General features: G+C 39.0%; 1 protein-coding gene across 1 annotated transcript in view; it reads right to left on the bottom strand.

The window, feature by feature from the left end:
- Positions 1–27,506, bottom strand: part of plxna1a (plexin A1a) — a 311,405-nt gene that overhangs the window by 246,377 nt on the left and 37,522 nt on the right. Inside the window, exon 3 of the mRNA XM_088006887.1 lies at positions 10,838–12,223. Coding sequence (XP_087863013.1) covers positions 10,838–12,013 — 1,176 coding nt within the window. The 5' untranslated portion in view covers positions 12,014–12,223. The remainder of the gene's footprint in view (positions 1–10,837; positions 12,224–27,506) is intronic.

Here is a 27,506-nt window from a genome sequence, read left to right as displayed (position 1 = left end):
AATATCATCAGCTGCTTGCAAGCATAGCTAAACTTCCCAGTTTGCTTTAACTGCTCCTCTTCAAATCTCTGTGTGGCCATGTGGTGGAAAAGCCAAGATGGATTCTAGCTATAATGCTAACCCTCATCAAAAACATACCTGGAGTGTAAGCCTTGAATCTTTATTCATGCTTGAGTAATCTTTTAATCTCCATGGCAACCATCCAGCTGTGCTAAATGCCTGGGAGGTTTAAGGTTGGTAAACCATGTTGTGATGAACCATGTTGTGATGACTTCCTGAAGGCGGAGTTTCAGAAAGAGCAGGAGTTTTTAAAGAGACAGAGACACAATTTTAATGTTAAATCAGGAAGTAAAATTTATTTAAAGTCAAATTTGATAGATATTGCATTTTTAAAATAACTGAAGTTAACAGTTACTTTATTATGCAATAAAATGGCACTAGGTGCCTAAAAAAAACACATAATACTACCCCTTTGAAGTTAAAAAGCAGGAGCAAAAAAGCTCCTACTTCCAAAGCAGTTTCACAAAAAAACAATGTCTCAACTAAAAAAACAGATAAAAGTCTACAAAACTAAATCAGAACTAAAGTAACCATGAGTAAAGCAGTTGTAGACAACAGCTTGAAGAATATCAGTTCTAGAGAATTAATGGGAAGATGAATGAAGAAGAAAGGCAACCCTGAATGTGGAGTAGGAGCTACAGTGTAGCATATTCTTGTGTTAAAATGAACCAGTCAAAGATCAAATGTTTGGTAGGAAATTGATTTCCACAGAAACTGCCCATCCAATCTGAACAGACTTGAGCTACTTGGTGAAGAAGCGGACGCTAATACACACATCTCTAGATGTGGAAATCAAAATAATACATAGCGGAATATGTGAAAAAGTCTGAATATTTTTGCTTGGTACAACTACGGAAACTCACTTCAAACAAGACATTTGAGAGTTTCATCTTCACCTTACTGTCTTGTAGCAGTGAGCTATCACAATAACACTTCTGAGACTCCAACAAGCCACTTTAATGGATATTTTACCTTATTTAAAACAAAGTGTTACCATTTTTATGTTTGCTTAGGCATGTATGGATACTTGTGCATTCATATCTGAAAAACAAGATATTCAAATCTTGTTAGGGATTTTCTGCTGAGAAAAAAAAACAAAGCAAGGAAATAAAAGACCCACAGTTAAAAAAAAACACATCTTTGCAGACGTACACAAATATGAATAATTAAATCAACAAATATGCATTAATGAATGTGTCGGTTTGCACAAATACACACAGATCTCATGAAACTAACCTCAAAGAACAACGCCGCATAAATGTGCATCAATAAATAATTATACTCTTCATTAGACGCTGCAGGTCAGTGGTTTGTGAGTGTGCAGCAAAGATTTGTGTCCAGAACGACCAGCGGTTTTTTGTAAAGCATGCAGTTGGCTTTTTGACCTACTTAAACAGCTGAAAAGAAATTTAAATTACCCTTTGGTAACATTGTTCCTCCATAGAAGACATCTTGGGAAATCATTAATTATACTTGACAGAGAAAGATTAGGTTTTAGCAAAACTGCTATTCTAGGTGTAATTCAATATATCTTTGAGAAACAAGTAGGATTCATTCTAAATGTGCAGCTAAAGTTCTCAAACTGAGGGATATGCGGAGGCTACTATTTTGTTTTTTCTTTTGCTGTTGTTTAGTTTTTGCCAACTCAGATTTCTTTCAGACTGCCGGTGGTTTTCTGGGAGAAAAAGGTCACTTAGGATCCAAGTCATACAGCTTAAAGGCTAAAGCAGCCACAAGCTGCAAAACACTCCAAATCCACAACAAGCCCACCCTCTCATGGGCCTTTTAGCGGCCATTAATCTATTCTGTCATGTGCTCTGGCTAACAATGACCACCACTGTTTCTAAAAAAAATCTGAGATTACAAGAACCGCTCAATCTGCTGGATTTAAGAAATCTTCCAATTGTGAGTGCATTGCTAATTAGGAGGGTTTCTAGATGTCAAATGTAGCCGCCTGAAGCTAAAAAAGCACTCAGAGGAAAACTAAAATTACAATAAAAAAAACATATGAGTGAGCTCTGCAGCTTAAATCACTGAAATGCCTTTGATTTGTGAGACATTTTGCTGTGTCATGCATCAAAATGTCACACAAGGCAGGAGGGACATGGTGGAAAAAAAGACCTCTTTGTCAAAAACTATTTCCCTTTTGCGAGTTTTGTAGAAAGTATTTGACAGCAATTTTGTGTAGAAGGTACATTATTTATCAGTGTGCTATAATAATAATAATAACAAAAAAAATCCTCCCCCAAAGTCTCTGAGTCAGAAAATCTTATATAATAAACAAATCTTAGTCACGTTTAGCATGGCTTTCTACAACGTCTATGAGAAGACAAAAAATGCACAGTTTAGGTTGTGTCTGGTTTTAAAGACTCTATTTACAGTAGGGAACAACTTTCTAATTATGTTTTCTGCATAAAACGATCCTTAGCTACCAGTTAAATGTGTACATTTTTTCTTCTTGTTCCATCTAAACTTCTGGTGATCCTGTTTTTCCCTAGCAAGATGTCCCATCCTGACATCTTCAGTAGAGTGTTATTTAAACGCCTCAGGGTTTTATTTTAATGTTGAATATTATCTTATTTTTTAAATGGCTTGATTTTGGCAAAAAATAAAAAATAAAAAGAAAATCATTCCATTACAATTTTACGTTTATAAAAATGTTTCATTGCATGAAATAACCATCTGTATGCATCTTGCAAATTTAAATTTAAAAATAAGAAATTTTTAAACCCTTTGACCAGTGTTGATCCCAAAAGGGGGCCAAAAGGGGACCATGGCTCCTCGCAGAGAATCATGTTTCATGCAAAGGCATACGAGGTAAAGTTGTTGTTTTTTCCAATCAAGACTTGCTGTTTTAGTTTTTTTTAAGTTGTGCCACCCTTAACCATTGTGCGTGCGAGGACTGAGGCAAACGTAGAGGACTATGACAAATGATACAAGTTTGTGGGGTCGGCTGGACCCCATTTCCACATACAAGGATTAACTTGTTCTGTATAGCAACACCACAGAATCTTACCAAGTATTTTTGATCTAGTTTCTTGTGTGAATATATCTTAATACAGTCATCCCCAAAAACCAATTGATACTGGGCCGCACAACAAATAATTAAATATTTCCATTTAATGTATTGTCTGAGTATGAAGGATCTTTTATTTTGAAAATCCTTTAAATAAAGGATTTATTTAAAGGATTTTCGTAACCGATTTTCTCGGTTACGTCTTGCGTGCCAACATTGAGCCCACAAGCAGCAAAATGAGTAAGAAACAGATGTCCTTGGAAAGTTTATTTGCGAAGGGGAAAAGGCCCAGAGAAGAGACATGAGAATGGATTTATCCCGGACTGGTAGGTGATTCCCACATCCCAAGCCAGCTCTGTATAATATGCGGCGACCGGCTCGCTAATGAGGCAATGAAGCCTTCAAACTGCTTCACCATGTAGAGACCAAGCACCCCGTGCTTAAGCAACACACCTCGAGTGTCATTGTCTTCCATCACTCCCAGGTGGGACCGTCTCGTTGCAGACAAATAAGCTCAGGGTTCCCATTGATTTATCATCGAGATTTAAAATTTTCATGAAAATAAAAGGTTCGTTTTTGTGGCATGTCTGTATCTTATTTTGAAGGGATGTGTAAACGTTACCACAGCGACCAGAGTTAGAGAGTGTGAGGGGAGTGGTCGAGAATAGAGGAGCAGAGCTGTGAGTCTTAAGTCTGGTTCAATTGGCATGATTTAAGAAATGTTGGCCGATATTCCAAACCTCGGTAAACGCACAAGAAACGAGCCGATAAAAGTACAACAGGTTCCATCGGTTGGTGTGTCCAGCCACGCAGCAGGAGCAACACACCACACACGAACCGATTCCAGTCACGAACATCCTGGTTGCAGAAGAAAATCCAGTAAAATCCCCAACATAACATGAAATTAGAATGAACAAACACGGATGACGATGTAGAAACAGTGATAGTTTGTGGGCTAATTTTAAGCGATAAAAGACGTAACAAAAAGATAAGGCGTTGGATAAATGACGCTGTGAGCAGCCACTCTATTTATTAAGCACTAGACCGGACTCTCAGTTGCACGATGTCAGCTGTTTGGGATTCCCCTCTGTGCTTAGGTCACTGCGCTGTCTGATTGGCTACCTGTCACATTTAACAGGTTCTCGCTCAGTCAGGGAAAACCCCACAGGCTGCAAAAACAATGTTGAATATACCCAATTTTAGATCGCAGCGGTCCCAACGTTCTACCGACTGGACCAGATCAGTCGTGACACACTTCACAGTACAGGAGGATCAGTTACGATTATTGCAAGCGATACTTTACGAAAATCGGGGGGGTGGTTGCAATTCTACTGCACACGCAAAATAGCGGAGATAAGATTTTGTGTTTTTGCAGTGTGGACACCTCTATGAAAATTTTCTAGAAGCACCTTTGCCTTTGACTAGATGTTTTACACACATTTTGTATTACTTTTTTACCAATGATTCTCACTGAGTTGAAATATTGTTTGACTTTGTAAAATTCAAATAACTGAACTATTTTTGCTGTAATTTGATTATACTTGTCTTGCAGAACTGCCTGGCATCTCCTCGAAATACCCTGACAACACTGTACTCCAATCACAAGGCTTTTTATAAGGTCCAAAAAAACAAACTAAAACGCATATGACCAATCCTCCAGTCATGAATGCATGACTGACTGCTGGTTTCCATTATTAAGGTTGATATTGCCATGTGTGATGCAAGAACAGCCATTAGAGCATAGATATTCTCAAACACAGCATGACAAAACCATGATGCAATCTGGGTGATCTATGCAACTGATATGACCAGAGTGACGATGTTGGGGAAAAAGAGACTGAAAGACAGAGAGAAAAATTCACAAAGTCTCCTGATCTCTGGAGGACAGGATAGAAAATGTTACAGAAATAGACTGTAATCCTGGTCAGCGGTGATCCATCCATCCATTTTCTTTACATCCTTGTCCCTTAGTGGGGTCGGGAGAGGTGCTGGTGCCGATCTCCAGCTAATGTTCCGGGCGAGAGGCAGGGTCACCCTGGACAGGTCATCAGTCTGTCACAGGCAACACAACCATGCACACTCACACCTAGGGACAATTTAGAGAAACCAATTGACCTGACAGTCATGTTTTTGGACTGTGGGAGGAAACCAGAGTACCCAGAGAAAACCCACCATGCACAGGGAGAACATGCAAACTCCATGCAGAAAGACCGGGGCTGGGAATCAAACCCAGAACCTTCTTGCTGCAAGGCAACAGCTCTACCAACTGCGCCACTGTGCAACCCAGCGATGATTAACAGGGATAAATATTAATAAACACTACCAATCTCTGAAAAATGTATAAGAAGTGATTGTGGGAAGTCCACTTATCTTGGTGGGGGCTGTGTTGGGTTGTGGGGGTGGAGAAATGGGGGAGTAATTGCATAAGCATCTGTTTGCTCCGGTGTGACATCTAACTTGTGTTTTTGCCAACGGTGCATCCTCAAGTGAGTGCACGCTCATTATCAGCACTTGTGTCTTTTGTCCTATTGTTTTCACCAAGTTTCTGAAAGCAACAACAACAAATGGACAAAAAAAAAAACATACAAATGAGCACTTGTTGAGAAAAATCACAATGCCAATGAGATAAAGTAGGACCTAAGCACACATGCACACACACACTGAAAGATAGCTTCCTCTGTCTTTCTGTCCGTCTGAATCAGTCTCATTAGCCATGCTAATGCCGTAGCTTCGCAGGGTCGGCCTGTATGCTGCGCTGTAGGGTTGGACGGCGGCCCAAGGCAGAGAAGGTCACCCACCACTCGGTTTAATTCCCACAAGACCAGCTATGGCCCCTTCCTGATAATGAGCAGGTATAAAATTGCGCAGGGTGAGACATGGAGCTCTGGACACACCCATCACAGCTTGAAAATATGGCAACAACAACAAAAAAAAAACAGGGACAAAGGGGTGGACTTCTGGAAAGTTTTTACTTTTAAATGAGAGAGGTGACTGATTTGTAGCTCTTAAAAAGAAGAAAATGCTCAAGTGATTGCTTAATATGAAAAAACTAACATAGAAGGACGCTGCATCACAACATACTGTATGCAGTGTGTACATGGCATGAAAAAAAAAGAAAAAAAAAAAGAAAGTTTTTAAATAAAATGGAAATAAATGGATCCTGACTTACTGTTGTGAGATTTATTTTCTGAAATTTTGCAACATCTCTTAAAATGTTTAATTTGTAAGTACGGGCCAATCTTGAGATGTAAGAAATATGACCACAGCTATGGAAGGCACACACACATCTACACACGATGATTTCGTGCACAGTGATGCAGTTGGTAGAGCTGTTGCCTTGTAGCAAGAAGGTTCTGGGTTTGATTCCCAGCCCCGGTCTTTCTGCTTGTTCTCCTTGTGCATGCGTGCGTTTTCTCCGGGTACTCTGGTTTCCTCCCACAGTCCAAAAACATGACTGTCAGGTTAATTGGCCTCTCCAAATTGCCCCTAGGTGTGAGTGTGTGTATGCATGGTTGTTTGTCTCTGTGTTGCCCTGCGACAGACTGGTGACCTGTCCAGGGTGACCCCGCCTCTTGCCCGGAACGTTAGCTGGAGATAGGCACCAGCAACCCTCCCGACCCCACTAAGGGACAAGGGTGTAAAGAAAATGGATGGATGAACTGAGAATAGTTGAAGGTCCAGTTCATTACTTCACTCTGGTTCCTTGCTGCTTCTCCACACTAACAAACGATTTAACACCAGGAATTCAAAACAGAAATTCATCACCCTAATTTAGCTCAAATACAAATGAATAATTCCCATTTTGTCCAAATACAGCCAAAACAAAGATCATAAAGTCCAGTTGGGTCAGCTCATTAGTTAACCTAGACAATATTAACAGATGTATATACTGTAGGTGGGCAGATTAGCACATTTTACATTTCAACCACATTTATGCTATTTTGATGGTGGCATAAGATCTCTTGTTACAAGATGCATGATTTATAACATGATCATTTGTCACCTGGCTTGTTAAGCAACAATCTCATTACACTGAAGATCCTCTCAGGTGACGTTAAAAGTTTAACAGCGTTGAAGTAAAGAGAAATGTCTGACTCTTTCCTCTCTGATTTCAGCACGTCTCTTAAACTGAGCTGGTAGAACAGTGTCCACAAGATGCTGGTGCAGGAGCAACGAGCTGTCACCGCTCTCGTCAGGATACATTGAACATGCCTGTACGACCAGATCATAAATTCATCACGGTGACATCCTGGAGCAAGCACCGCTGACTCGACCTTGATCGATCACAGGCAGAACGACAGATGGCCAGAAAGGACAATCATACTTTATGTATCTGTATGCCCATTAGCATAATGACATCCATATGCAGTACAAGCAACTGTACAAGGCCACATTGGGTTTAGATAATGTCAGAGGGTAAGTGTCAGAGACACTCCATTAGTTGTTTGAAATAGTAAATTAGTAGATAATTGCTTTTATGTGACAGATATTTAAGAACACAAAATTGCAATGAGAAAGCACCACTGATTTTCAAGACAGTGATAGTCTGATACCTGGTTGTAGTTGTACTAGTTCACAAAGCACATATTCACCACCTAAATGTAGAAGCTATTGCTTATTTTGTGTTCTCACTCTCTGAATTACTTTGACCTTTGCCTTCCTACGCAAATACACTTGATTCTCATTTCCTTTCAGTCGTCTGCGATTTTTCCCATTGAGTTTGATTTTTATGGTAGAATTTTAACCAGGCCAATAACGCAAAGTGGAGTTGTGAAAGATGACAATATTCTGCGTTGTTTTCAAATTATAGTCTATCTATGGTTGTAGTTTGGCAATGTCAGCAGAGGAAGTGAACAAAGCCGTTCAGTCTGTGTTGGCTACACTTCCAAATATTGAACAATTATAGTCTGAGCAAGAAGAATGTTTAAGATATTTTTTGTTAGCAAAAAATGCTAACAAAAAATGTTAGCATTTTTTGTTAGCTAACAAAAAATGCTACCTGTGTCAGGTTGATGTGACAGGTTGTCACGTCAACCCACATCAACCTATGGGTTGTCACATGGGTTGTCACAGGTTGTCATCAACCTGTGGGGTTGATGACAGTGCACACAAGTTCCAGCGTAGCTGGTGCATTACAAATGTCATGGCCAAACGTTAGCAAAATCAGATCCATTCATGGTCCAACCTCCAGCAAGTGCTTGTAGTCAAGGGTCCAGACCCTATGGACAAAGCAAAGCGTAAACCAGACTGTCTCTAACGGGAATAGTGTCCAAAACTAAGAAGTTAATAAGACCCCAAACTAACTATAATGACCTTCTACAATTATTGGAGCCCTAAATGGAAATGTTGTGGAGACTTGGTGAGTCCCAGAATACAACTATTTAAACTGTGAGCACTGGAGATTATTCTTACCTTCCTAAATACCCTCCTCACTGTATCTATTGGAAAGACAAACTCCAGCTTTGTTTGTCTCAGTTCCAGGTCTATTCGATTGATTAGTTATTACGAATGATGGCAGATATCAGATGGGGTCATATCCTGAATTATAAAACTCAAAAGACATCTGCTATACTTTTTGAATAGCAGCTAAGAGAAATGGGAGTCTGTGTCACATCATGTTTACCGCCAGGGAAACAATCAGGCAGGGATTATTGAGTAAAAGTTCAAAATAAGATGTAGGTCAACATAGTTTGCACAGATTTTACACAACAATTTGCAAACACAATCACCTAAAAAAAATAAAGCTGAAGAGAAGGTGGAAAGAAAACTAGAGAGAATCAAAGTCTTGAACGAGACTGAAACAGAAGCAGCAAAAGAAGAGCAAAAAAGAAATAGGTTAAAAGCTAAAACCTTGTGGTGTGCTGTGGTGGTGGAGGGGTTAAGCACAGCCCACATATGGAGGCCTTAGTCCTCGACGTGGCCGCCGCAGGTTCGATTCCTGACCTGGCGACCTTTGCCACATGTCTTCCCCTTCTCTCATTTCCCACTTTCTTGTCAATTAACTATCAAATAAAGGCCACTAGAGCCAATAAAACCTTAAAAAAAAAGCTAAAACCTTAAACACAATATTTAAAAACAGAGCAAGAAAGCAACTGATGAAATAAGAAGCACAGGAAGCTTGAGGTTAGCAAAATGAAAGAATTCTCCATGGAAATGATGGGACTGGGGTAAAAGATAGGAGAGAAATAGAAAATAGAACAGCAGAGAAAGCAAGAGGATATATGGAGGCAGAGAGGTGTGGAGTAGTCCAGAGATTTATGGCAGGTTGTTATGGAGCACCGACTGAATAACGGAGGGTGAGACCAGGTGAATTATTCATGACCATACTGGGGCTGAGTGTGTGTGTTGCGCGCCGGTGACAGGAGCAAGTGAAACACACAAATACTAACTTCACTCACAGACACCCCTAGGAAAGCTGAATGAAAGCATTGACAAGTCGTCATCAACTTCAGATCAAATTATATAGGGACACAACGTTCCACAGACCAGAGAGCAGAGAGATATCTGGACTACACTGAAAACCAGAATCAGGAAGGAAATTATAGTTTCATCCATCTGGGTCTCGTTAATATCAATGCTAATAAATGTTTATTATAATCATACAGTACATCACAAGCAGGAGTCAATTTATTCTGACTGAGTTAACTTTAGTTCTGACTCTGGAAGCGTCTTTCAATTTTTTCCAGTCTGTATGGCAGTCAGACTGGAAATGTTTCAATTTAAAGTAAATACATCATATGCCTTGAGCTGATTAAAGGAAACATACCCCTCTGAATAACTGGTGTTACCTTTAGCATTTAATACAATCTGAAAAGAATTTTTCAATGCTATCCTACTATCACAAAGTTCATCTGGTGATTTTTTTAATTTTATGCTTAAAATATCAATAATACCAAAAACTATTGTTCATACATGCACTGGGAAACAAACCAATGATGCGAAATGAATTATTTTCAGTTTGGAAACAACAATCTGCTCATAATCAGTGAACGCACCATAGATAAGAGCTTACGAGGTTGAAGTAACAACCTTCTTTTGTGTGGAAGTTGTTAATGGATAAAAACAACTCAAAGTTAATGACTCCTTTAAAATGTAAAAGTTATTTAAAAGAAAAATGTACTATTTGTCACATGTCTGTGTAAAGTTCACATAGTGAGAAGAAGAGAGAGCAAGACTTTTAGCTAGAGATGTACAGATATGAAATTTTGGGCCCAAATCAATACCTGATATAAACATTGCTGCTATGGCCAAAAACCAATATTTTTCAACAAGATGGAAACAAATTTCAGTTGTTAATATCAGCATAGTTTTATTTAGTGGCCAACAGTGGCGATATATCATGCATCCATACTTTTACCTATAGGAAGGCTGAACAAAGTTTTGAGTTTGAGTTTTTAACTGCTGTCTTTCAAGGAACATAATGGATTTGGAAATATTATCAGTCTTTGGGTCAATCACTACTTTTTTCCACAGTTCCTTATACCAAAAGACATCCAGAAAAACACAACAGCCTCATTTTACAAATATACCTTATTTTCAACCACCAACTGGACAAAGTAGACAGCAAGCCCCACAAATCTTTAACCGACCAAACAGAAGGAAGAATCTGAGAAACGCAACAGTGATGCAGTTCAGCATGCTTTGAGCTGTTGACTGCAGACTGGATAAATTCCTACCACAATCTGTATGGGTATGGATGAGCATGCAATCTATATTCAGATCACAGAAACACTTCTGGGAAATACTGTCTTGAACACTCACCGAGTTGATGCAGGCCAGCTCCTTGTTGAGCAGCCATGGCAGGGAGAGTTTTCCCTCTCCTTTGTAGCATGACTGAATCCTCTCTTTAATCTTTTCCTTTATCTGCCTCATTGTGAACAAACACAAAGCCGACTCCTTGGGCGGCTTGGCTCTGTTCTTCTGACCTTGGGCGAATACAGTGAACAGAACCTCCTCGTGCTCTCGAATACCAAGAGAACGTGCCAAGCGGGTTCCTGGTCGGGCCAGGTAGGCGTCCTGAACCAAGCGGTACTCCACTCCATCCTTAGTGCAGCCGATGGGGAATTCGACGTACGAGTAGAACTTGGGGTCGTCGACACACAGGCGGACGATCTTGGAGGTGAAGAACTGTTCGCTGCTCGCATCTGGCGAGGTGAGCTGGGTGTCAAGTTGTAAGGTGAGGTAATAGACAAACTGCTCACTGTTGAAGCCGTAGATGTAGTAGATGTCAAACGCCGGGAACTTGGACAGGGTGTCTGAGGGAATCTTAAGCTGCGAAGACACAAACTCATCCTGGTACACAAAGCTGAACATGTCGGCGTTCTCCTCATTTGACATCAGCTTGCGACTAGATAGCGTAGGAAAGTACTCTGATTTCCCATCGATAGGGGTGCCGACGAAGAGCTTGCCACCCCCGCCAAAGATGTCAGGGGGGATCACTACACCAGACATGGTGCCCGCCTCTGCAACGCTGGATAGATAATGCTCTTTACGGTGGTGTGGCTCGCCGAGCTTAAATAAATCATCCAGACGCAGGAACTGGCATATTCCCTGGGAAGTACTCCCACACGCAATTAAGCGGTTGTGGGCAGCATCCAGTAGCAGGAGTTTATTGACATTAGAAGTCTGCACTAGCTCATGTGGGCAGGACTGGACACCAGGAGGAGGGTAACAGCGAGGATTGTCGGTGACGGGCCCGGTGACGTGGCTCCGCAGCTTGGTGAGGTTGCCAGACAGCTTGTAGATCCAGTTGACGGCACCCAGGTAGACCTCTCCGGTTTTGTTGTGGACCACCAAATGTGTGAGACCACCTTCCGGCGGAGAGAAGGAGAGGAGAGAAGAGGTGGGGGGAGTGGTAGATGTGGAGGTCTTAGGGAGGGAGAGGAGAAGGAATAGCAAGGGGACGATGAGAAGGGGTGGATTAAGGTGTGAGGACATGGTAGTGAGGGGAGGGAAGTGGGTGTATGTTTTTGAGAGCGTAATCCGTTAAAGGGTCAGTCGGTGCCTTATATGACTGCAGGGTACAATGATGTAAAGGTAGAAAAAAAGTCTCAAAGTAGTAATCTTCCTGTTCTCTTTTATCCTCCTTTCTCTGGTGGAGATTTTATATCATCATCCCTTGATCCTCAGCCATGCCTGCCACCAGCCCTGAGAGAGAAAGAAAGCAAAATATTAGCAAAGATTTAAATTATTTTCATGCACTCTTCTTTTGGATATTTAGAGATCTAATCAGAATTACTCAACAAAAAATGGATGAGGATTTAAAGACAAGGCCTGGATGAAGAAATAAATCTAAAAAAAAGTGTAACAATAGAAGGGACTGCTGGATTTACTTTATTGATTTCTCTGCTCCTTGAGAATTGTTTGTTAAGACTGAGCAAAACCATGATCCTCTGTGTATTGACAGCTTAAAAGTATTAAAAGATTCAGTTGAAAAAGTATACACCAGTATGCAGACTTAGGCATATTTAAATGAACCCTTTTTATGTTGGGAAATTGTGATTCTTCTTTACAATGTTGTTACAGATCAGTTGGTGTTTGTGGACCACAGTCGTCTGCAATATGTAGTTCTTGTGTGACAACACTTCCATGAACTTTCTAACTGACAGCCATCTTGGCAGGCAGTTGCTAAGGAGTTGCTATGATAACAATAAACAATGTTACAATTAGCTCTTTCTGAAAAGCCTTCTTAAAGAAATTATTCATATTTTTTGGAGTAAGGTTGCATGTTCTGTTGATCTGGTATTTTTATCTTTTTATTATCTTTTTATTATCCTTTATGTCCTTTGATAATCATTATTGTTCTATTTTCTATTCATTTATTATTCTATTATTCTATTCATTATTGTTCTTTATAATTTGATCTTTCTTTGTTTGATAAAACTTATTCTGCTCAGGGTATTGTGCAAATTGATCATGCTGTAAGCTCATGCGGATCACGTGAACAGGGCGTGCTTAGCTCTGGTTGACTTGGGTTGGGCTCTGATTGGTCTGCTGGTTCACGCTCTCAGCCCATGATTGGCTCATGGTCAGAGAGCGGCTACCTCTGATTGGATGGCTCGCCTGCAAGGATGGAAATGGCCATTCCCCCTTTGCACGCGGACATCCCTTTGTTTAAGAGATAAAATACGAAAAAGCCCGCGGTTTGAGTCAGAGTCTGCTGTGGGTCGCGTTCGAACGCCCAGCTACGTTGATGCTTTTTTGTCTCTAGGCCGAAGGCTCTCCGGCCGCGTTTCACGAGGTAAGCGCTGATAACTTGAATGAATCGAGCATCACGTGTTTAGTCAGAGTGTTTTGTACTGTATTCTGTGAGGAATAAATCGAGCATATTTGTTCTAGCAGTAACAGTGTTTGATGCATGTTATTTTGCTGTAATCTGTGGGGAAATAAATCGAGCACATTTAATTCTAGCAGAAACAGCGTTTGGTTTCGTTATTGCCGCCGATCTCCTTCGACCCTGATTTAAAATTTCATAAAACACCTGTGTCCTGTATTGGAAATACAGCTTATCACAGTGAGTTTATCAAAGAGCGAAGAAAGACCAACAGAAGGATAACATCTCATTTTAGTCATATAAAACAAACTTGTGGGATAAAGTGCTGTATTGGTGGATATTCTCCATGTACACTTCAACCAATCATTGTTGACTGTCACCATTTTCTCAGGCAAACATCCATGTTACTATAATAAACAATGTTAAACTGTGCTATCAACCCTCCAAATGTATTGCAACATGCATGTCTGCTTCAAGTCTGCCAAAAAGAACTTTTCCATTAATTTGCAGTGTGACAGACTTTAATTTGCCATCACACATCATATCAGCGATGTGTCCAGTTGAGAAAAGAGCTGAAGATCTCTACAGTGACCTCTTGTGAAACTGTAAATGGTTTAAAAATATTTTTTTTATAAAGTTGTATCTTACACTTGTGACTATTTTCAGTTTGACTTGTTTTAAATAGCAAACGTGCAAACCTTTGGCTCAAGCAGTAAGCTTCCCACCAATTTTTTTCACTTTTTTTTTCAACTTAATGCAATACGACAATTTTTAGCTAACATGATGTATTACTAACAAGAACTGCACACAAACCCACTTTAACTGCATGATCCCTTTAAGATATAGTTGTTTGACAGTTTCGCCAGGTTTTTTTCAGTTCGAGGAATTGAATTGAAAAAAGTAAACATTTTCTTTATGGTCATTCTTAGCCACATGTGTAAATTTGTTGTAAATTTACAAATGTACAATAGATCCCTATTGTGTTGAATATGGAATATAATAAGTCAAAACCTAAATGTTGGAATCTAATGTTTCCAAAAGAAAAATTAAATCTCATCTCTCCACTTTAAAGTCATTAGAAAGCATGAGAACACAATGTGAAGAATTGGGAGATCAGCTAACTCTCCAAAACTTGCAAGCCGGATAGTATATAGAACCAAACTTATATTTACTTAGGAGAAGAAACAAAAGGGCTGTAAAGTGGCGCAGTTGGCAGCATACTGCCTTGCAGCAAGAAGGTCCTGGGGTTGATTTCCAGCATGTTCTCCCTGTGCATGCGTGGGTTCTCTCAGGATTCTCCAGCTTCCTCCCACAGTCCAAAAACATTACTGTCAGGTTAATTGGTCTTGCTAAATTCTCTTTAGGTACGAGTGTGTGCATGGTTGTTTGTCCTGTCTGTCTCTGTGTTGCCCCGCCTCTCACCCGAAACGTTTGCTGGAGATAGGCACCAGCACTCCTCCCGACTCCTCTAGGGACAAGGGTGTACAGAAAATAAATAAATAAATGAATGAATGAATGAATGAATGGATGGATGGATGGATGGATGGATGGATGGATGGATGGATGGATGGATGGATGGATGGATGGATGGATGGATGGATGGATGGATGGATGGATGGATGGATGGATGGATGGATGGATGGATGGATGGATGGATGGAAACAAAAGAATTCAGTCACTTTTTTAAATAACAAAACAGTGCTGGAGAAAACCATTCAAACTAATAAAGCAAAGAAATAACAGTGAGAGGGACAAAAGTGAAAGCTATTTGGTTTCACACCAGCACAATATAAAGGCAGTGGAGATGGTGAAAACAGATTGCTATGAAAGCTAACAAAAAGAGAGATGAACCATCCATCCACTTCTTATTACAACCATTCATTCATTCATTTTCAATATCTTCTTGTGTGATCAGAAGATAGTAGGCTGGGCAGGCTCTTAAAATGCAATTGAGGACAGGTAAAGTCTTGAAAACTAGCTTGGCTCCTCCACATGATAAAGCACCAACACCTTCCTGAGTCTTTTATACTCTTTGATGAGGACAGTGGATGTTGCTGAAGTTGACACTTCTTGGCAAAATAGAAATGGTAAAGTCTGAGAAACACAGAGAATTTAATATATTACCATTAATTACCCATTATTTCTAAGACCAAAACTCCTTTAATGTCAATTTCAAAACTTAAAATATTCACAGTTTAGCCACCAGCAACTGGAACGCTACTCATCACTCTATTTAGCATACAGTAATTATGTTAAACAAAGTTAGCATGACTGTTAGCATTTCTGTTGGTATAACAGAGTCTTTTGAAGGAGAGTATTCTTAGCAGCTAACCGCTACTAGCAAATAGCTAGCATTGACTTTTCAAGCTCTTAATAGTGCTGCAATGTAAACCAAAATGCCAAGACAAGAATCTATACATCACTGATGATTAGTTTACAAGCATTACTAAACTTTTATCTGGTCATAGTTACATATTTTGAATTAGTTCTTTAATTCTTTAACTATGTTTTAAAACCAAGCTATAGTCTGCCTGTTGGCATAGCAAAGAGCCCACAAACAGACAGCATTATTGGCAGTTAACCTGTAACTTCACTAAGTAATTAGCTAACATCAACTTTTCAAGCTCTTAAAAGCGATTCAAAGTAAACCAAAATGTCATAAAAGGGACAAGAATCTGCGCATCATGTACATTTAGTTTAGAAGTATTGCTAAACTTTTATATGGTGATAATTTTATATTTTTGTTAAGTTCTTCCACCACTGCGTCATTTTACCAAACATTTCACATCTATTTAATATACCAGCTGAAGAACCCAACCATACAGTATGGGCCAGAATGAGATTATCTCTGTTTAACAACTTTAAGTAAAAACAGTAAACACTGCTCATTCCATTGGTTTCCTAGATAAGAAAAAGTTAGAAAATAAAATAAGCAAATTTTGAGGAAAAAAAATGCATTTTTAAAGCCTTGTGTCAGTAGTTAGTCCATACCTGAATATAGCAGAGGCTAATGCTCTTTATTTGTACAGCTAGGTTCAGATCACAAGGGAAGGGCTTGTATCATAATAGCATTTGGTCAGCAAACTATTCTCGTCTCCAATTTCTGCTCCTTATTCTTCCTTTCATTACATTCCTCTCTCTCCCTCTCCTCTCAGACACTTTCCTCCCCGTCAATAGTGTCTTTCATCTCCTGGCCGGCCCTGATTACAGTGGCCCTGATGACGATGCTGCTGCCCGTCCCATTAGGACAATCCGGCCACTGTTGCTGTCTCAGACGCTCACACTGAAAGCATGCAACACAGACGTACAGTGTGCTGTCCAAAACCAATTCAAACGAGTACACTAGAATAAATTTACCTCAACAAAATCAATGCTTGAAATCTAGAGACATAAAAGGAACAGACTGAATGTATTCCTTTAAAACAAAGCATTATCCACAACAGAGAAAAGGAAATGTATGAAATACTTGTATTGGTTGATAAAAGGCATAAAAATGAAGCTATTCTTGCCACTTTCATTTCTCATGGTTTTCTGATCTACTGCAGAAATGCTATAAATAGCATGAGGGATGGACTTGGTAGCAATATAGACTTTATAACCAGTGAAACTGATCTGTGATGTCAACAGCTGTTTGACTAAACTAGGACAAATAGATAAGTGCAGAAGACGTCCAAGAACAGAGAAACAAGGTAGTGATTTAAAAGTTTTTCTTTGAATAGCAAAATAAGATCAAAAGGAGAAAAATGTTCTTTATTTGTAAAGAAATTGATAGAACAGTGACTGTGGAGAAATAAATGATAAAAGAAAATCAGACAAAAAAAATGGGACAGGGCATTCTAATGGGAACTAGGGCTGAAACGATTCCTCGAATGATTCGAGTACCTCGATTACTAAAATTCCTCGAGGAAAATTTACCTGCCTCGAAGCTTCGTTAATTTATGTTTTATTAGTTAGCGCACCGTGTTCCGGCCGGGACTTCATTTGCGTTGCGTGGAGCTCTCACTTCCGCCTCTGAGTTGTTGACAAAAGCTAAGTCTCAGCGGCATAAAGTCCAATCTTCAAGATTGGCGGGATTTTATTGATTGATGATAATGCCCGACTTTTTATCGTTTTTGGGGAACCAATAAGCATCCTTAAAATGACTGGGGGAATGCCTGGAGTACGGCAGCATTTCTCCTCCGGGGCTGCTGGTTGAAAGCGAACGGCGGGAAGAGCGCTGAGGTGAGCGGATAGACTGAACAGGGCGGGCGGCTGAGTAGCTGATGCTTACCGTGTAAATGTAGCTTTACCGACGAACCGCACAATAAATTTCATATCCCGGTCTGAAGAAACGGGTGGCGGAGCGCATCGTACATGGCTGGTAGATGAGTTTCTGAGTGTGACCAGTGAAGGTGTCGTAAATATCCCGTATTGCTTCCCCCCGTGTTCATCCCCCGGTCTAACGGTTCGTCAGTCCGCTGGTCTATTTCCTCCCCTCCACCCCATCTTACGTTCGTTCATTCGCCCTCTCCTCCCACTCCAGGCGTCATTTCCCGTATTTTCAAACCCAAAGCGTGACAGGTTAGGTGGCAAGGTGAGTTTAATTAATCTATTAAACTCACTGAAGATGAATACATAAACTAAAAGCTGGATTGTAGACATTTTTTATAAGCATATTTGTGAGCCTGCCTCTTTGTTATTAAATTCAATATAATTTCAGATTTTTCTATAACTTTTCTTCTGGTTAACTTAGAAAGTGAGCTATTATTGTTACAGGTTAGTTTTCTAAACTACAATAAAGCAACTGTTAGGGATGCTCAAATATGAAAAATTGGACTGATATTGATATCTGATAGTAACACCGGTATTATGCCAGATTTACCAATATTTCATTTTATAATTTTTTTTTATCCGATTACTCGATTAATCGTAAGAATAATCGATAGATTACTCGATTACTAAAATATTCGTTTACAACAGCCCTAATGGGAACAAATTTTCATCTTTGTACACAGAAAGATGCCCTTGTTTAGTCATAATACAGCCTCACAATGTTACAATATCTTACATAAAAAGCATTTTTTTATTAAATTGTATTATATGCTGTATGTATATATTAGGTTTGAAGACATTGCACTTTTAAAACTGCCAAAATTAGAAAGCCTAATGTTTTTAAATGACATCCAAGAGAAAGTGGAGTAGTGACCAGAGTTACACCTGGGTGGCAGCCCTGAAACAGGGCAATGAAGTGGAATGTTAAAAATAGTGCTATACAGTCTGTTTATGGGAAGGCAGGTGCTCTGCGTGTTCAATGAGACAAAAAAAATTTGTTATATGAAAAAGAACCCCCAAAAAACCTAAATCGACATTACAACCTTACCTACAGCCAACTCTATAGCCGTAGAACGGGACAAACTAGTTCCTGAAAACTGGTCAGGACTTTGCACTGTCCTATAAATGATTACTTTGAAACATTTGTGCTCACTTGAGTGCATTTAGGTTTCTGTGTTTGAAGTCAGCCTACCACATCGTATGAAACGACTGTCGCATTCAGGTTCGCCCTGAGTTGAGTTATTGCTGTTGGCATATCAGTTGCCTGCACAACCACAGATCCTGGCCAAACACTTAGGCAAATGTATACACACCACTTCTTTAGCATTTAGCTCACATGCCTGCTGGCCTCACTGTGATGGTCTAGATGCAAATGTGCATCCTTCAAATTTCAATTCTTGTTTTCTACCCAAACACAAACAGAAGCATGTCTAGGCACATTAGCCAAAACATTAACTCTGTGCATATAATACATATACTTAAAGTCAAAACAAATAAGTAAATCTAAAGATATGAATTCATACTGACACTTTTTCAGGTTTGCCCACCAGTCTTCTACACAAACGGCGAAGAAGAGTGAAGTCGATGGCGACAGGAAGTGGATTAAACTACTTGAAACTTTGACCTACTTTGGTTACCCTGTTGATTAAAGCAAGCAACCCTGGAGGGATGCATTCCTGCGTATAATCACTTGCATAATCAAGTCACAACACTTATCGCAGGCTTTGCAACTTACTCTTAAAGATCAAGTAATTTTTTTACACCTTGCACCAAAGGTAGAATTTATGTGAACTTTAAACTTGTTGGCAGGTGACCTTTCGAAGCAGTCAATTTACATCTAATCAAGACTTTAACCTTAAAAAATAGCATGCTAGCAATTAAGTCAGATGTACAAGTAAACATGTTTTTGCCTTTTTTTGAGACGACAGAAAAGGTGAAGACATATCCTTCCAAATGGGATTGATGGTATGAATTTAATAATAAAGGCTTACATCAAAGATCAGTAGCAATATGCCAAGAAAACGTTTAATGACTGGAATTAGAAGATTTTCAGCCTGGCGGAAGACTGACCAATAAAAATGAAGGTTATACTGACAACAAGAGTCTGCAACCAAGAGCAGAAATGTGCATTAAAACAATTACATGATGTATGATTTAATTTTAGCACAAAGCACGTTTAATCTAAAAAGGAACGACTGTCAGCATTTGGAAGGATAAGTTACTGATTTCAGCTTTCCAAAGGACTGCTGTGCACTGAACAGAGTCTTTAGCTGCAGGCAAGGCAAACATCTGCACCAGGCATGTGTTCTGGATCTGAGATGTTCAGTTCACTTTTTAGGTCCAGGCGTCTCGCAGCAGATGGTGGAAACATTAGTCCCAGTTCAGGTCAGATCAGGACAGAAGACAGGAAGACATGAGAGAAGGGCCAGAAGGCAGACACACGCTTGAACGTGAGATTTCTATTTGAAATTCATTTTATAAAAGGCATAATATTGACATGGGCTAATGCTGCAGACAGCTGTCCACTCACACCCAGCTCTTATTTTGTAAAAAAATAGAGAAAGGACGGATGAACTTTATGCTTCAAGTTCACAGATGACAGAAAAAAACTTTCCAAATAGATTTTTTATGTATTTATCCTATTAAGTATATGAACAAGCATGAGTACACTGATGTGTTTGGGAAATCATTTTCTAGAAAATGCTTAAGATTACAATACTTCTAACTGAAAAAGTTACCCAATACCTGCTGATTAGAGACTTCACTTAGTCTCTAATCAACTGTTTGACTTATTGACTTTTCCCATCTACAAACTTGTTCATGAAATCTGAACTATACTTCTTATTTAACAGCAAAATAGTGTGTGTGGGGGGTAGAAGGGGGTTGACAATAGATGAATATCAGCAAAGTTGTAATGGAAATACAGCAACAGATTCTCCTTTGCTTCAGTTCAAATCCACATCTAATCCCTGTAACTATACAGCTCAGCCTCATCTGACCAAACACGGGCATTTCCAGTTCGAGTTCATGAAAAGAAAATGCTTCAGTTGTCTGAATGGGACACGAAAAGGTAAAAATTCATATGAAGTAAATGTGTGATGTGAAGAGTATCAGGTCTGTGATCCAGTGTTTGTGTGAGGACATGTGGGCTGCAGCAGCACCATGCAGCGGGACACAGTGGTTCACTGGCAGTCACATTCCACAGCTGACACACTGACCCCGCAGACAGCTGCGTGGACACACTGCCTGGCCAGCAGTGTTAAAATGATCCAAATACACAAACACACACATACGCATACACACTAGGCCTCACATAATTTAATATCAAAGAACTACCTGTGGTCCCACCAAGTAAGAAAGAAGAACACACATACACACGCACACACGCATACACACCTAGACACACACACATTAACGCTGCCACCAATAAAGACAGAATGCATACTCTGCACTCATGAGCTCATTTTCCAAGCTAACAGCCGCAGCTCAGCCATCCCTCATTCTGAGAAAAAAGTATCCACAGCAAACCGAGTCGAGTGGATGAGCCTTAATCGCTGCTAATCTGACTGAGTGTCCTCTACAACACACTCCACAGCAGAAAAGGTTTAAGGAATTTTCAGATGGAACGTTTAATCTGCTGCATATTTCCATTCACATGCGACAAATTGCATCAAGGATACCTGCAGAAAGCCACCACTCCATTGCACAATATCTTTACAGTTATTGCAAAACTGAATAATATTTATCAAATCAAGTCAAATGTATAGACTAAAGGTGGATTTTTAGGATTTAAATTATGATTTATTTTAATTTGCCTGAAGGTGGAAAAGGTCATAAAGACTAAACCCATTTAGAGTTTTGCCAAAGGAAAGCAGCACAAATGCTGCCTCCTGAGGAAGAATAAATCTGTTATAATAAGTTGAAATAAATATTAGAAGTGAAAAAACTCCTATTTTTGTGTCTTTTATGCATAAATTTAGAACATAACCTGATTGGATTTATTTTCCACCTTCTTCTTTAATTTCTAACAAGAAAGAAATACCAGAAGCTACCATTACTCAGACTGCTGCAAAATTAATATATCTAATATTGGCTTGGGTATTTATTGTATGATTTATGTTATAAAAATTTCTTATCATGGTAAGAATTCTTATTGGTTAGAAAAAAAAAAGATTTAACCAGATTTATTTCACACTTAAACAGTGACAGCAACAATAGACTGGTAGTTCAGAGGCTTAGAGTTTGAGGGAATTTAATTATGTGTTTTCCAGGTAACTATGTAACTATGTTACTTTCAGTTGTTTTAAAAATGTTTTAAATATATAAAAAAAATTCCCCTTCTCACCCTCCGCGGGTGGTCTCTCTCATCCTCTGAGCTCGGGTCCTCTACCAGAGGCCTGGGAGCTTGAGGGTTCCTCCAGTATCTTGGCTGTGCCTAGAACTGCACATTTCTGGACTGAGATGTCTGATGTTGTTCCTGGGATCTGTTTGAGCCACTGCTCCAGTTTGGGGGTGACTGCCCCGAGGGCCCCGATGACCACAGGCACCACTGTGGTCTTCACCTTCCAGGCCTTTTCCAGTTCCTCTCTGAGGCCCTGGTATTTCTCCAGTTTCTCGTGCTCCTTTTTCCTGATGTTGTGGTCACTTGGTATTGCTACATCCACCACAACGGCTTTCCTCTGTTGTTTATCCACCACCACAATGTCCAGTTGGTTCGCCATTACCATCTTGTCTGTCTGGATCTGGAAGTCCCACAGGATCTTAGCTCGGTCATTCTCCACCACCTTTGGGGGTGTTCCCCACTTTGATCTCGGGGCTTCCAGTCCATATTCTGCACAGATGTTTCTGTACACTATGCTCACCACTTGGTTATGTCGTTCCATGTACGCTTTCCCTGCCAGCATCTTGCACCCTGCTGTTATGTGCTGGACTGTCTCAGGGGCCTCCTTGCACAACCTACACCTTGGGTCTTGTCTGGTGTGGTAGATCTGACCTGAAGGACCTCAGTGGTTGAAACAGGAGATAACAGGGCTTCTCAAAAATGCCTGACAGAATCAAGCACTCCAGATGTGTTTTTGATGAGGGAATAACAGTATAACATGGTGTAAAGCTCAAACAAGTTAATTTTACACAATACCACCACCTTAAGACGTACTTTCAACCAAAAATGTTCAGTGGGCTGAGCAAAATTGTTGTCTAGGAATTTGTTGTAGGTTTCCAACCTAATATATCTAACAATTTACATTTTGAAGGTGGAATCTCTTCAGAAAAAAGCAACAGTTGAATGGAAAAAACAAACAAAAAAAAACAGACTGTAATTACATCAGTGGTTTGGAATGCTTTTTGAGAGCCTCCACACAGAGGCATGTGGATTATGCTAAATTATTGTACAGTTATACATCTTCTACAGTGTGTTCTTTGATTTTGGTCCAGTGTGTCACTGACTAAAATGTCATCTGTTGGAACAGAAAAACAGCACTACAAACTACTAGAACACCACAACATATTTAAAATTTTTACAAAAGTTGTTGGATTCTTTGCCTGTAGAAATGTCAACAGGAAATTTTATCAGTGTCACGGTGTGAGTGTACCACCACCTCTGTGTTGTTTCATATGTTTAGATTCATCAACTTGTACCTAACTTTTGTGTGTGAGTGTTTGGCCCACTTCTGCTTTTCTAGTACTTTCCCTGAATAAAAGGTGGAGGAGTTAAAGCAGAGCAGCAATTCAAAGTACTTTTCTACAAGTACAAACAAACAAAACTGGGGTGTTTATTTTTTTTTTTTCTGGAGCCCTCCAGTTGGTCAGATCATCTGAAGTGAATAACAAAAACTATTATTTGTTGAAGAGGAACCTAATTTCTAAAATAATTATTTCTGAAAATAGGAAAATAATCTTCTTACTCTAAGAGCTGACATAAAATAATCATCCTCAGAACTCACTCTGGTAAACATGACTCCCATCTGGTCCCAGATAAACATGGATCTTGTTCTACTTTATCACTAAAAACACCTGCCGATCAGAGTCAGTATCTCCTGGATTAAATCCACACTTACCATTCAGAATTAAACACTAGAACATGGACTACTGAATCTACACTCAAACTGAATCCAGACAGTTGATGTAAATACAAACGGGTCAAGCGAAAACAACATTTCAGCTTCAGCTTTGTGCAACACACTTCTGAATCCAGTCACATGGTTCCCCGTTACTTCACCATAGTAACAGAAGAACCATCTCTATTTTACTGAAATCACCAACAAAAATAATTAGCACTGTAGGTTAAAAATATTGCAAATGGCCTAAACAATTGTCACTTTACATTGAATACCTGTTTTTATAGTTTTTGCAGTAATGTGTAGCATTCCTCAGTTTTTTCTCATAAAAACACTTACAGAAGTAACCAAAGCTGGGGTAGCTGTGTAGTTTAGAGCTAGCAAATGGTCTGTATTTGTGCTGCTTTTTCTCCTTTTCATGGCTGTTACCAAAACAACAAACATCCTCAGAAACAGTCCCAGTTCACAAAGACAAAAATTCTTCAGATTTCCCAGTTTGACGCAGCTAAAATTATAACTTGTCTGCTACAACAGACAAGATGCCACAGGATGTTGTCTGTGGCTCTTCTTTGGAGGTCAGTGAATTTAGGGCTTCAATGACATCCAAGACAACCATGCAAACAGGGGGCAACAACTCAAAGCAGGGGCATGCAACACTCATTAATTTGCAAATATGCTGAAGAAAATTCATTCAGTACGCAACTGACAGAATATGATATGTTTTTGATTTTTTAACCTGGTACTATTTGAACCTCTTCCTTCTACTGCCATCCTGGGTGACAGCCCATATTGCCTAAGATATGAAAATCACTACAGTCTGTGGGTTAATTTCTGTTCATGTGCATGTCAGAGACAGTCCTAGTTTGACTGGAGATTTTCTCCAACTGCAGCTGCGATTCTGTTACAAATATGATCAGAACTACGTCAATATTCTGCTACTGTTAGAAAAAATTTCTGCAATTTGCAGTGTTTCAATTATGCAAGAAACACAGTTAAAAGTCACACATGAATAAGTTTGTTCACACAATAAGCAATAAAAAGTCATGCATACATTAAGCAAATTTATTTTCAAAATGTCATATCCTGTAATTAAATGGTCAATGGAAAAACAACTTATGTGGACAACATAGTAGTACAGCGTTGTCCCCCAACCTGTTGTTCCACACTGCTGGAGCAGCTGAAAGAACAGTCCTATGATTTTTCCTTACAAAGAACAATGTTCTTCTATATTTCATGAAGTGACAGTATTATTATATAGCACTATTGCTAAATGATTAATTAAAAAAATCTAGAGATTTAAGCATATAGAGATAGAAAGAAGTAAAACAAAGTTATCTGAATGTGCTGACAAACCTTAGGAAACTAAAATGACTGCTCAGTCACGTCATTCCCATGGTGGTTGTTGAAATCACAGCAATTGAGTGCATGTGTGTTTGTGTTGGTTTCTAAAGAGAGACCCTGCAGCTAAAGCCATTTAGAAGGGCTTTGAGTGCCTGAATAGGCCCAGAAACAGCAGAAACAGTACTTTATCGGAAAATTTGGCGTGGATAATCGAAAATGGCTGCCCACCACACAAGAGCAATTTTGCAGTTTAAGAAAATTAAAAGAAGAGCGAAGAGAAGGCTAAAGAGAGATGGAGAAGAAAAGAATGAGGAAGGAACAACCTCATCATTTAGCACTTAGTCAATCTGTGTGAATGCAGCCATCAAAAAAAAAGGCTTTGTGTACATAAATACAGAAATATCCCTATAAACATGGAAATGAATGGTTCCTCAATGGTGATGCAGTGGGAAAGCTAAATTATTCACTAAGATCATAAGAGTGATTTTGCATGTGCGGGTGAGACGGCTATTTTCTCAAGCTGCATTACGCAACACTACTCATAAAATTCAATTCAATTCAATTCGCAGCCAAAAGTCGCAACAAAAAGCCATCTTGAAGCCCATTACATACAGTTGAGTAGATAATACCATGAGGCTTAATCTGAATCGAATTACATCCGATTGGATTCAATCCAATTTATTTCAGTCACCACTTCCAGTTCATCCAACCCAGCAAAAGAGTCAAGCTAGATCCAACAATAATGTAATTCTTAGGAAATCAATTTGTAGGCTAAATTACTAACCAAATGGCCATTAGTAATAAGTTACTAATTCTGCAGTTTAAGAAAATTAAAAGAAGAGCTGTTAGATTCCAGCACATAAATTTGAATAAAAAAAGAGAGTTGTTTGAAAAGTGGTAGGGTTCAGACGTAATTTGGAATCAAGTTTGACAATGGTATCCAAAATTAGCTACAGTGCTTTAATGATTGTTAATGTTTTAACAGTTATTAAAAACTGAAACAAAATTCATGTCAGTCACGAAAAGAGAGATTTAAGCATTCGCACCATTTGTTTCTAACTCTTCTGCTGTCATTCCTGTCGCTTTAGCGACATTATTTTCTCAACAGCGACACCTTGTGTTTAGGAGTGGCTGCAGTGACTAAAATGGACAAAAACAGTCATTCCTAGATGATGACTCTAAAGCATTTTTACAGTATACTGTTTATATTTTTAGTCAAGAATCTTTTTCTTCAGGTTTACATACATTTGTAACTTTTTTGTAAGAGTGCTTACTGATTTATCCTTTGCTTAGATAGCACTGACCCATGTTGTGATTTTATTGAAAACCAACAGCTGTTGCATTTTTAAGTCTAACTTACTTTTGTGTGCTTAAGTTTGTGTTTTCATGTTTTCCAAACCAGTCCCTGGATAAGAAAATATGGACTGAAACGATATGCAATTAGGTACTACATGTGTTTTTACATTTATCTTCTACAAAAAGCTTGTGTTTGACACCAAGATGTATCTTATTTTCTTGGCAGAAAAAAGTATTTTTATGCATTTTGGCTCAAAGAAGAACCTAAAAGTAATTAAATCTCACCTTGAGTTGGTTCCTTCTGACCAACAATGAAAAATCTCTACATGTGGTGCGGCTACACTGTAGATCATTTTCATTTTTAAGCCTCCTAGCTATTTACTTGACTGTAAAATTAATAGCACATTTGAGCCAAATGCTAGTAAACTTTGGTAATTTCTTAATTATATCCATGGTAAAACTGGCAGGTCAGAAACCACAGTTTGAATCTTTATCATATCCCAAAAAAGAAAGTAAATACCTGGTGGTATCCAAGAAAAAAGTTTTCATAGTTTGGTAAATTCTTGGTGGTTATCTACCAGCTCTTGCTGTGGCATATTTGATGGGAATTTTAGAGCCGATTCTATTTTTTTTTTTTTCAATATTAAAAAGTGACTTTTTCAAATGCATCATTAACTTTTGTTTTGACCACTTTTGATGAAAAACTGACAAGCGATGGCTAAACCATCTCACAAAAAAGCATATTCATAAAATTTGTATGGTTTCAATTCAATCTTAATGAATTTTATAAAATAAACAGTTCCCATATCCATATCATATCCAGATAAATCGGTCCAAATTTTCAAATCAATCTGCTTCCCTCATTTCCAATCATTTGAATTACTCCAATGTTCTAAATTCATGAAAACTCTATGATACAAACTTTTCTTCACCTGGCTAGCTTTAGTTAAAATTGGCTCTAGATCACTAGTAATGGTTTGTTTATTCAATCTGCGTTCAATGAAGCTCACAGCCAGTTGGCCACTAGTTTTGGAAAGAAATGTGTCAGCAGGCTGTATAAAGGAAAACATGCTGTTAATAAGAACCATTTACTGTCATTTAATAAAAGAAAAGAAGAAACCAGCCACAGGCTTTATATTTGAAAACCTACAAA

Source organism: Poecilia mexicana, unplaced genomic scaffold, assembly GCF_051168715.1.
Source record: "Poecilia mexicana isolate PSO_F unplaced genomic scaffold, ASM5116871v1 scaffold_7, whole genome shotgun sequence".
Classification (NCBI taxonomy): domain Eukaryota; kingdom Metazoa; phylum Chordata; class Actinopteri; order Cyprinodontiformes; family Poeciliidae; genus Poecilia; species Poecilia mexicana.
The sequence above is the reverse complement of the archived record's forward strand: the minus strand, read 5'-3'. Positions and strand labels throughout refer to the sequence as shown.